This window comes from Lissotriton vulgaris, chromosome 3_1 (assembly GCF_964263255.1).
Source record: "Lissotriton vulgaris chromosome 3_1, aLisVul1.2, whole genome shotgun sequence".
NCBI lineage: Eukaryota > Metazoa > Chordata > Amphibia > Caudata > Salamandridae > Lissotriton > Lissotriton vulgaris.
This window is the reverse complement of record NC_141689.1, coordinates 340,133,075-340,145,731: the sequence shown is the minus strand read 5'-3', so window position 1 is coordinate 340,145,731 and position 12,657 is coordinate 340,133,075. Positions and strand designations below refer to the sequence as shown.

The 12,657-nt window shown below is 43.6% G+C and overlaps 1 protein-coding gene across 2 annotated transcripts in view; it reads left to right on the top strand.

Annotated features, from left to right (window-relative positions):
• Positions 1–12,657, top strand: part of NUP155 (nucleoporin 155) — an 871,946-nt gene that overhangs the window by 814,325 nt on the left and 44,964 nt on the right. For both annotated transcript variants that reach the window (XM_086960546.1, XM_086960547.1), the window contains one exon: positions 4,340–4,446. In XM_086960546.1, the coding sequence (XP_086816672.1) occupies positions 4,340–4,446 (107 nt within the window). The remainder of the gene's footprint in view (positions 1–4,339; positions 4,447–12,657) is intronic.

Below are 12,657 nucleotides of genomic sequence, written 5' to 3'. Positions count from 1 at the left end.
CTTCCCCCACCACAAGTGGTCATTCTGTCCTGACGGCAGGCATGGCGGCGTATGGGTTCGTGTGGACACCTTACTCAGGAGACCCCACTGTAGCGGAACTGCCTACTTCCTCAGGTTGCAGACTTACAGGGGTTTAGCGGCTGGGACAATATCGGTATCTCAACCATGGGCGATGTCATGCGGGGTCCCACCATGAAGTCTTTTCGAGATCTACAAGAGGCATTCTCTATGCCTCATTCTCAATTTTATAAATACTTACAGCTGTGCCTTGCTTTACAGCCCTGCATTAGAGGCCTGTCAACCTTGCCCGAGTTCAGTCCACTAGAGGGTAAGCTCGTGATGGGGGATCTGGGGGGACCATAGAATTTCTTAAAATGTACCAAACACTAGTTACACACAGCCCTACCACCCTAGCATCTCTACAGGCCGCATGGGACACAGATATAGGGCCCATTGACAATGAAGATTGGTCCGAAGCACTCTAATCACGGCGAGGAGCTGCTATCCCCCACCATCTCCGTTACATACAATTTAAATACCTACACAGGGTGTACTACACTCAACATAGATTATGGTGGGAGGGGTTGATCGCCTCTCCCCTTTGTCTTCACTGCCACGTGGATGAGGGCACCTTCCTGCTCACAGTCTGGACTTGCCTCATCCTGGACAGATTTTGGTGGGCTGTTGTACAATGTTTTATTAAACGCCTTACACTGGGATATCCCACGATCCCCCAAGCTCACACTGATGAAATAGGGGGCAATATCTACAAAAGGCACCTATTGTTTCTGGGCTTGACACTAGCCAAAAGGGACATTGCACGACATTGGAAAGCTGAAAATCCGCCTTGCCTATCAACTTGGGCTTGGACTACGCCATGGAACTAGAACAGCCAGTGTTTACTGTCCGGGGCTGTCCCCACAAACACACCAAAGTCTGGAAGCTGTGGGTCGCATACAGACTTATACCCTTTGAGGCACACAATACGGGGGATCCCTCATCACTGCCCGAAGCGGGTCACATAGCTAATATTGTCACCATTCAAGGCTACTCTATACCCGCAATAGGGGCACATGTTACCATGAGACATAGGCACAAAAATATGCCCAGGTTCGCGCTTGGTACGATGCGTTTGTTGATGTTGTTTTTGTTCAAATTGTTATCCTTGGATACTGGATATGCAGTGGAATGCCACTTCTGTATACTCACAAATGTCATTATTCATGTGTCCTTTATCATACAATAATCTTGTATTGAGCTCCATAAAATCAATAAATTTTTTTATAAAAAATACAAATGTATTTAGCACCTCTTCCCTTTATTATTGCCACCCTACCCACTGTAGTCTGTGCTACCATGGGTCTTCCCAGCACTGAGTGAGTTATAGCCTGCACTGGCAAACTTCAAGGCAGTAGATAACTAGAGCGGATGTATGATGATACAACTGCGTACCATCACAATGCAGTATGTTGCATCGTGGTTTTGACAACGCAAGCCGTTACATCACCTTGCGCTGGAGGGCGCTTTACTTAGGAATAGTGTGAATTACTATTCCAACTCCAGTCTACGTACAGTAGGGACGGTATTGGAATAGTAATTCACACTATTCCTTAGTCTAGAGCACCCTCCAGTGCAAGTCGATGTAAGGACTTGCGTTGTTAAAACCACGATGTAACCATACCGCGTTGTAATGGTTTTGGGGTAAAGGGTGTTTCCCGCCTGAAACTAGTGGAAGTAGACACCATGTTTTGAGCACTTTTCTGAAACTTAGCTTTTTCATTTTGTTTCTTAGCTCAACCGGCATGGCATTCCATAGTTTAGGGGTCAGATGCGAGAACGATCTACCTCCCCATTTGATCCTTTGGATTCACACCTTTAGTAGTCGCTCCATGGAACATCTAAAGGTTTTCTTAAGGGTCCCAAATGGTCAGTTATGAAAGAGGGCCTCTGTGGTAGATTCCCCTATCCAGCAGATAGAATGCCTTAAACGTAATCCTATCCTCCACTGGAAGTCAGTGCATTTTTACAAAGGAATGCTACGGTAGCTTAAAAATAATCCTTGCTGCCGCGTTTTGGACTAGCTGGAGTCACTTAGTAATGTATTTGGGTGAACCCATGTCCTAAGAATTCCCATAGTTCAAGTGGGAAAGAATCAACACTTGGAGCACTATTCTCTTGGATTCTGTAGGTCTAAGATCTAGGATTTTGTGTAGGGTTCTAATCATGCCAAACCAAGATGTGGTTATTTTTTTTACTCGGGCCTCAATTGATAAAGAGCTATCCAGCCACATGCTTAGGCTCTTTATGGGGGAGGAAGGGGTGGGTGGAGTTCCAAGCATTCTGGCCATCCTATGGTTTTTTGCAGAGTTGGCTTGTTACCTAAAATGATCAGCTCTGTTTTCTCTCCATTCAACTTGAGTGAGCAGTTCGACATCCAGAAGGCAACTTTCTCTTGACACACGGCCAAGTTGTTGCTGTGAGCCTGTCCTCGGGGAGAGGGAGGCAACCAATTGGGCGTCGTCAGCTTAAGAAACAATTGACGCCCCAAATTCCTTGACAGTATCTGGCAAGGGCACATATAAATGTTAAAAGTGTGGGGCTCAATGCATAACCCCACATTTTAAAGGAAAGACATCTGAATAGCAAGGAGGTTCATAGATTCACCTTCCCTTAATGGATTAGCAAAAAAGTGGCGTGGCAACAGAAATCTAATTCTTCTAATCTTTTGCCACATTGACATGTATATTCATCACACAATTCAACAGTTGTTAGCAAATTACAAATAAACACTTTTTTGCTACCCATTCCTTTCGAACTGGCCTATTTGCTCGATAAACTTGTCTGCGAAATGTCATGCTTATTTATAAAAGTGTTCTAAATTCATAAGCAAATGAACAAACACTACTCCTAGTCAAGATTTACAACGTTTTAACCGTCTCACCCCCACCCTGCATCTTTTTCAAACATTGATATCTCAGAAACTACACCAAACTACAAAAAGCGAGCCTTCTGAGTATAGTTCTATATTCATGCCAAGTTTATATAATTCCAGTCAGAGGAGGGCAAAATATCCCACGGAATGTAAAATGGAAATATACAGCTTTGTTCACTCCCCGCTCCTTGCATTTTTTCCCCTGCACAGAATTCCACAAGACTTGGTATGCTGGACCTAAGCTTCACATGTGAAGAGTGCCAGATTTGGTGCAGATCTGTCAACGGGGGCGAAAGTTATAGGCAAATCAAGAAATGCTTTTTCAATAGAAAGTGCAACTAAATCGTAACTAACACACTGGCGACTGCCTCTGGGTCATATGTATTTATTTCCACAATTCTGCCAATGAGTCGGGTACCACAGCTGCAGTTTTTTATGCTGGTGCCTAATGCTACGTTTGACCCACCTTCCCCTTAAAATGTCTTTGTATGTAAGAAGGGAACCATTTCCAATGTCTTCACTTGGGGTGGCTGTCTTCTCCACTTGGATCCCTTTCTCGGGGTATTTGTGGGACATTTTAAAGGTTTTCCACACTGATTTTGGTTTTGATTGTCTATGGTGGATGCTGATTGTGAAAAGTGGGTTCTACCAAAAACCTGTGCCTTACGCCTTCAGCTAATGTATACTTCCATTGCCTCCCTATTTTATCTCAGCTACTCTTTCCCATAAAATAACACATGAGAATAGACTTTTTAAAATCTTAGTCACTCAGCTACTCCTACATTATCAACTATCTAGCACTTGTATTGTAGCCTTCTGGCGTGCTTAAGGTTTCTATACAATGTTCCTGTTTTTATTTTTCCAACTGATGGAAATTAAGTAACTTGATAAAAAGAGACGTTTTCTTGGTGAAGGTTCTGAAATTAGAAACATTTGTTCACTTTTTTGACTGTTGCACGTAAATGTGTATCTCTTAATGAATAGCGCAAATTCTTATAGATGCACTTCTTTTTGTTTAGAAAACAGTCCTATTTCTCAGGATCCTTGCTATAGTTAATTTTAATCTTTACCTTATTTTATTCTATAACTTTTGTGTAAAGCAAAAAATATTGGTTTGTTATAGTGGGGGCATAAGAGGTAATTGTGTTTTCTACTTGCTTTTGTATGAACATATCATTTGTTAGAAAAATGCACATGGAAATTCACCTTGCAATTCATGCTTGATTAATTTTAGTTGTGCATGTGGTGTTATGGCATACCTTAATCCATGTATAAACAAATGTGAAAGCATCCTGCAACCTGTGACAAAACGCACAGTTAAGGTTTCGGTACAGTGTGCTCAAATCAAATGAAATTGAAACTTAGTTTCATAAAATGTCATTGTTATTTGGTGTATTACTATTTTAGGATCCCTTTTGGAACAGAATGAAGAAGCCTTTACACCTTCTGGAATGTATTCATGTGTTATTGTCTGGATATGTCGATGATCCTAACAAAGTTCCTAGTTTTGAAAGGTACATAATTTACAGTGCATTTCAGAATGTTTACAATGTATTCTTTAAAGAAAGCATGTTTTTTTAATTTGATTAATTTAATTCTGTGATTCATGTCTTTCTAATGAACATTGCCACCTTGTCCCAGTAGCTAGTTGCCATAATTAAGCTGAGTTTAATCCCTGTCATTGACAAGCCTGTAGCCATGTTTCCCTCTTTTCTATCTTTTAACTATGCCCCCACCCCCCTCTACAGTAGGCTGGCCCACATCCTGTCTTTTTCTCCCTGTTTATGGAGCATCTGGCAAATCAATAAAGTAAGTGGGCAGTACATAATGCTGCTGATTTTTGTTGCTGTGGGTGCTAAGCACCTGTATTTCAAGACCCTACCACCTTCAGAGTGTGAAGGATTTCATGGCAGACAGTGTCTGAAGTCTTCGTTGCCTGGCAGCTACACCATTTCTGTAAGCCACTGTGCAGGTGCAGGAGGTTACGGTGTACTTCCCTTTTTCCTTTTAAGTTATGTTCTACCTTGCATTGTGAGACCAGTGAAAATACTAGTGTGCCGAATGCGAACTTTCTACTGCTGGTTCACAGCAGGAAATGGCAGACATGAATGGCTCATGGAGTGCATGTAGTATTGGCACCCACAAAAGTGTAACCGGCTGCTGCGGATTGTGCATTTGAGATTTTGGCAAGCTGCAGTTGCTTGTGCATTTCCTTGCAGGAGACTGGAAAACGCTCAGAAAGGATGCGCAGTGGCTTCATCTCTGGGATTCCATGGAAGAAAGGCATAAATACTGCCACAAACATTGTAAGAAGCAACACTCCAGAAGCTGCAATGATAAAAAACACTGGGGAGGAGGGGGGAGAATCTTCTAATTTTTTAGTGCCTACCTTGGGGATTATCCTTGGCATCCGAGTTGCATGGTCTTAGTAGAGATTACAGTCCACCCTGTCTTGTGTTTGAGATTGCGCTCTCTTTCTCCTCTTCCACCTGTGATGGTTATAATAGAAGACGTTGTTTGACAGCTATCTGAAGGCCTCTGATGACTAGCACGAGTAAAATTCAGAAACAGAAGCGGTGGGCAAGTATGTAAGAAAGGAAGTCCTGGCAGAGGTTTTGGGACATATACGTGGAAATTTGGGCCTATATGAAATGACTCTGTCCTCTTCTACAGTCACTCCAGATACATAATTAGTTTTCAATAGTTTCAGAAGATTGTAAATGTAAATGTAAATTTACCAGTATTTGACTGTCGTCTTCCCGTGTTGCCTAATATACAGGTTTTCATTTTGCAGGAATGGGCAGATCCTGGTAGACTTTCTGTGCCTAGGTAGCAGCACACAATATACCCTTTGTTGAGGTTCTTTGATGCGGTCCCAGAAACGTTAAAGATTCATTATGTTCTCCCTTCGTTAGTGGGACATGCCAGCTTTGTTACTGAAGATGAAATCCTTGTCAGATGCTGTTGATTAAAAAAAAAAGTGAAAATCGCTTTAAAGAGCATCCCTTCTGCAATGATTTTCTCAAAGGTCAAATACTGAAACAGCTTATACTGCCCAGTCCTTCAGCATGATTTCCAGGCCTTGATTATGGCCGTGTCTGAGGGAGACTGTGACTTTTACTGGAGCTGATGGAACAACGGCTTCAGATGATCTGTAATCAACGTGGAAAGAGGAGGCATCTTCAACTGCTTCTCTTTTAAAACCATCCTTTATTGATTCAGATTGTTTTTTCAGAAACGAGAGCTTGTGAAGCAGGCACCAGAGGATGCAAAAATGGTTTCACCTTTTCGGACGAAGACCCCAACTGCTCTCCATACAGCAGGGCAGCAGTCACCTCAAGTGCACCATAAATGTTCTTTTCTAGTACTAGAATCTGTGGCAGTGTTATGTTAATTTGTAAAGTGCACGGTGACGGGCGTACAACCCTGCCCTGAGTGCCCCAGCTCCAATGATATCTGGATCTCGGGTACGGATTGCAATTACTAGACCAAAGTGATACCTTCATAGAGGTGAACGGTTACTGCTTTTGCCTAAAGTTATGTACCATGTGTGCTGTGTTGGCAGCATACTGTGTAGTGATATGTAAGAGTGAACAGGATATTTTACCATTGTCATTGGAATGGGGAATATAGGCTCACTCATACAAAATTCCGCAGCTGTGTGCTTATTTCACCCTTTGCCTACATCAGATTAGTATGTGGTGCTGTGCAATGTGCAAGTGGCTGCATGCCTGTGCTGTGTGTACGTGTGCCTGTAAACGGTACAATACATGTAAGAATCTGGGTTTCTTTTTTGAAAGACTCAGGGCTGACCGTAAGAGCTTGTGGAGGTAGAGGGATCCACCCTAACAGATTTGTAGATGGCTGCATTCGACGGAGGTGGATAGGACACACACTGGAGGAAGAAGAGCCAGGCTCTTTAGTACACTTCAAAGGGTACTCTTTGATTCAGGGAGAGGTCACTTTAAAGGGGCCCTGGCACATCACAAGAAAGATATGGGGCTTTTAAGAGAATCATAAAGAGTAGGGCTGGGGCCCTGGGATAACTTTTTGATGCACATATCACTGTGGCTGACATCCAAGTGTCAACCTCCATTGTGCCTCTTTTTCCACGATCACCATATTTGAAACAACCGGGAATAATTAAGGATGCATACTCTACAACAACCTCTCTTGTGTATGGTTTAATAACTATTGCTCCATATATAAAAAATGAAAGGTTTATGTAGGGGGAAACATGACAACTGAATTGCCTCTTAATTCATTAATAACATTGTCACAGCAGAAAAGGTGGTGTTCACTAATTTGAATAAAGGCGGCTTCTAGGAAGGTGCCCCTTTTGACATGGTTAATCCCCACTTTTGGCCTGGTACCTAGGACCTTGGAACTAAAGACGGTCCTAATGGCTGCAGCACGAATTGTGCCACCCTCAGACTCCTCACTAGCTCATGCAAGCTGCCGTTGCAGCCTGCATGTCTTGGTGCACAGAAAACCGAAGAGTCGACATGGCACACATCCCTGTATGCATTGCCTGTCAGCACAATATGTGGCATAGGTAAGACCCCTACCGCAGGCCTTACACCCCTAAGGCAGGGTGCACTATATCAATGTAAAGGCATAAGTGTGAGAGTGGATATGCCCGGGTGATATCGAAGTCCACCCTTAGCTATGACCAGTGCACCGGGGAGCCATGACGAGTACATGGGCTGGACACTCGTCATTATGAGTTCTGCAGCTACATGATGGCTTCACTGTAGGTACCCCAAGCTGTTTGGTACCAAACACCTCGGCTTAACAAAACCACGCTGATGCCAGTGCTGGATTTCCTAGTAAGTGTACACAGAGAGCACCTTCGAGGTGCCCCCTGAAAATCTACTGACTACTAGTGTGTTGACTGACTGGTCTCGACCAGCCAGCCACCATAGACAGGCTTCTGACCTCCTGAGGTGAGCCTTCGCTGTCGGAGGTCGGTAACAAAGCCTGCTCCGAGCTGAGGTGTTCGCACCTCCTCCAAGCAGGATGAACATTCCAGAGCGGGAAGCTTTAAAGGCCCTGCTGCCTTTGTTATGCGACTCCGGGTCTCTTCAGATAGTGGAGGTGCCCAGGCCCCTGTCCTGACACCACTTTTTGGCTGCAAGACAGACAGGGAAATTAGTAAGACCCCTAGGAAAGGCCTGCTGATGACTTTTCAGATACCTCCATGTTTTCTAGGGTCAGGATTATACCCACTTCCCACAGGAAGTGGACATATACAGGTTGAAGACACCCTAAAGGTAGGTTGCCCAGTGGCTACTACCTGTCATTCCCCATAACACCCCTGAATTGCGTATTTAGATGGCACCTCTGAACCTAAGAAGTGAGATTCGACAGATCAACAGAAGAAGGATGAAGAGGAATCACTGCCTTGTGAGAACTACAGCACAACCATGGACTTTGGCACAAAGCCCTGCCTTCCTCACCGACTCTCGACCATGACAACAGAATTACTCGTCCTGTGAGATGGAGAAGTATCAAAGCCTTGGGTGGCCTACCAGCACTTTGACAAATACAGAAAATCTCCCTTGAAGTAAAGGAGCTACTTCCCTGCAGTCAGCAGGCACCGACAAGCAGAGTCCATTCCACCCTCATTGCAGCTCTCCGACTCAACCGATGCCACAGATGACCAGGAGAGGGTACTCATTCTCCGGCAGGTAATATCTGTCGCCCCACAAATTGTGAAGATACCAGTACCAACCCCCGCCGTGCAGTACCAACCTCCAGGGTACCGGACGCCCTACACCAACAGCAAGAGTCACTGCACCAGGACCATTCAGCTGTCGAGGGACATCAGCATCACTGAGACCCACTTAGAGAGTGGTCCAGCTGTCTTGATTTCTCTTCTTCCAGCTGTTTCTCTCTGACCCCGAGGTGCATCTTTGCACACTCAGCCCTGCTGACCTAACCACTCTGCATCCGAGCTCCCCGGCCCGGGTCCCGATGAACCGCCTGTGTCCCCGTGCTCCAAGACTCCTTGCAGCCTGAGCGCATGTTTGGGAGCCCTCGAACTTGCCCTCAAGTCCCTCTGTGCAGCTCTTTTCAGGTGGCCTCTTTTCCGTAGCTCCAGCTACCAGCCTCACCAGCACCCTACTCCAGGTGGAACCCGGGCGGTTCCTGAAGAACGGTTGCTATTACTTTGAACTTTGGCCCACTACTATTCAGATCCCAGAAGGTTAACCCCTGAAACCGACTGTACCTACTTTTATGCACTTTAACCTTTCCTCCTATAGGATTGCATTGTGCGTAAAAGCGCACAGATTTGAATGCTTTTCTTACCTGTGAATATTTTTATCGAAAAATGTACTTGTCTTGAAACGAAGTTCTTGCGTTTGAAGTATATATTAAAAGTACTGTTATTTTTCTATATTGGTCTCGGATTTATTCTTTGCTTAGCACTACCCTCTAATAAGCCTACTGCTCGCCCACACTACCACAAAAGAGAGCGTTAGAATCATCTACTTTAGCCTCTAAACTAATTGGGGGCCCACTAGACCTCTGCACAGTCTACTTCGTTTTAGTACACCATATAGAAAGCCAGCTTCCTACACCGCTCAGACTAGTGATACATCGAAGGTGCTAAAGGGAAACCATTCAAAATACACTTTTTATTTAAAAGTTTAAAAGTTCTTAACTCTGCTATAAATAAACTAGCTCTTGCAGAAGATTCAGTCCAGGCTGAGCTGAGAGCTGTTATCTCAAGCCTTCACAGCACTGCTTTTCCAGCCAGGATGCAACTAAGATCGGGATATGAGAATTATGGGACTTGGCAGTCACCACCTAACTAACACTGCCCTATTGGTGGTTGCAGCGAGGCTGGCCATGTTTTGGTGTTAGGTTTGACGTCTCAAAGGCTATGCACTACAACTGCCCCCACCCAGTCTGTAGCGAGTGTGGATAAGCTGTATTGGCATGGTCTGTTTCACATTGCAGGATGTGATAACATTGATTCGCTGTGAGAAACATGCTGCATACTGACAACCTAGCCAGTAGCTTGTTGTGAGTTCTGTCCCATCGTCCCTCCCCCATTTGAAGCAGGGATTGTTTCGCAATAATTTATGTGAGAGTCTATGTGCCTAAGGAAAAGGTCTGAGCCTGATGGGGCAATATTCATGTACCAAAACATGTTGATGGAAATAAGAAGTAGGATTCATTGTTCAGCCCATCTGTTTAATCGTGTGCTAGGCATACCTCAGTAAAAAACATTATTGCTAATCCTCATAAAATTTTACTATATGTCTTACAGTTTAACAGAGTGCATAAATGTCGACGTAAATGACATAACCTCATCCAAACTAGGTAACTGACTATGCTTACAGGAGTTTTGTACTTGTATGTTTGTCTGTTTACGAAAATGATACAACAGTCCTTTAACACTGTTCACTCACTCGTTAGTACTATGTTGCACCTGCTCTGTATGTGTGAGAGAATTGTGTGATGTTCTTTCTGCTGCTGGCACCTATCCTTAATGTATTATTTGTGTAAAAGAAGGTTGCGCTGCGTCTGTCCATATTGTACCTTTAGTGTCTTGTGAAGTTATGTGTTTAACTTTCCACTCCACTTAATAAAAATAACCATCCACATTGCCTATACTTGTTTTAATGTATGATGGGAGTGAAAGTGTGAACCCTCAAAAAATACGTGACCAAAATGTACTTTGTTTTTATGCGTTTAACAAGTGTTTTTTTTAATGGCGTAGGTCACTTATTAAAATTTTAAAATATAGCTGACAAGTGGCTCCTTGTCATGTATAACACTTCTACCCAATTTAGCCAACAGCACTTTGCATGCTTGGATTTTGATCCCATAACACTTCTTGGAAAACCAGCTCGCTAAAAGTACCTATATACCAGAGCAATGCGAGCATCTGCAAGTTAGACATGTCTAGAGAGACAGAGAAGGGAAAAATAATGACCTCTCACCCCCTATTATCTAGGCCATCTTAAGTATTTTGTGGGATATAGGTGGCACACTCACAACACCGCTGTGATGCATCCTGCCTAAGCAAGAGCAGCGCAGGTGCCCAGTGCTAAACCGATATCAGTGCACTGCAAGTGGACTGCGGCTTTCCTCTAAACTGTTTTAGCAACATAGATCTCCCTTAGACTGCCGGTCTCCTAATTGTTTCAGTACCGAGTGACCCATATGCACAGCTCTGGCAAAGCACCTAATTTACTCACTGCACCTCTCTCCATACAAGTCCCGTACCGGGATGTATGCACAGCCCTGTCAGTGTCTGTCACTCCAACTTGCAACTTTTTCAGTCTTTCATATTTCATCCCAAGTAGGTTCTACCTCTGAACTTCAACACTCTGCTTGGAAACTCAAATTCAGCTGTGCTAAATCTCCTCTACCAGGAGCTTCAGTATCCTGTACTACTGCACAGCGCTGCACATCATCTACACGTTCATTCCAACACCTCTTGTGGTTGATACAATACCTAGACTTGCACAAAGCTCAGCCAGTGGGCCTCACTTGAGCCAACAGTACTCCTTTGATTTAATCTGCAGTGTTCCAGTACACCCTGTATCTGCACCAACATACAGCTTTGCATTGCACACACCGTGACCCTGCTAAATTTGTGTAAAAGACCCACACAAGCTCTACTAACACCCCGCCTTTTTTCCTTGCAGTTCTTCATTTATTCCATTACTGATCATATACTGTCACTGCTTACAGTCATCCTCTGCAGCACCCTTTTCTTTCTCTTACTGCACTGAAACCCAAGTAGTTCATTTGGGAACTTATCTCTAAACTGAGCTACAGTACTAAGTAGGCTTCAGGTTTACATGACGTTCTGGATATTCTCTCAAGTTCTCTCTCTTCAGGTCTCTCTTTTTCTCTCCCCTGTCTTTCTCTGTCTCATTCTTTCTCTGTCCTTTTCGTCTCTTTCTCTGTCCTTTTCCTCTTTTTCTCTCTCCATCTGAATATATCTCTTTCCATCTCTCCTGTCTCTCCTTGTCCAAATCTTTTCTGTAAAACTTAACATATTGAGGGATTTCAAACCAAGTACCGCAATACTGTCCTCATCCATATATACTATTAAACCACTCTCTCTTTTTAGATGAATACTCACGAGCCATCTCTTCAGGAAGCACCTTGCCTTTTCTGTTGGGTCAAGGGAATATTTGTGATTCTAATTCTGCTGAGCTATGCACGATCCTTATTCAATTTCTTGCTCAGTCATTCGCTCATACAGGTTTGCTCTCATGTCAATATGCATACTCGTCACTTGTTTCTCCACGCACTTGTTACTGGGCACATTGAACCATTAAAGGGCTCATTCATTCACTCATTTCTTAGTCATTCCTTACTTAGCTCGCATTTCCAGCCACTTAGTTATACTTTAATTTTTTAATTAACTCCTAAGCAAACTGCAGGCCTGTGAAGATTTCTAAGGAACATTGAAACGCGGCAATTTAATTAACAAAAAGCTTTTTATATGTATATCTTGTAGGAAGCTGGCTTTCTATGTAGTGTACCAAAACGAGGTACACTACGCAGAAAGTCCAGACGACCCTTACTGGGTTACGGGGACTTGCTTTAACAATCTCAAAGTGCTCTATTTGTGGTAGTGTGGTGGAGCAGTTTCAGCTTATCAGAGGAGAGTGCTGAGCATTTGTTGAACAACCAGGGCCAGTAATTGAATCTGAAAGAAACAGGTTAGTATTATATTCCTTACCTTAGAATAT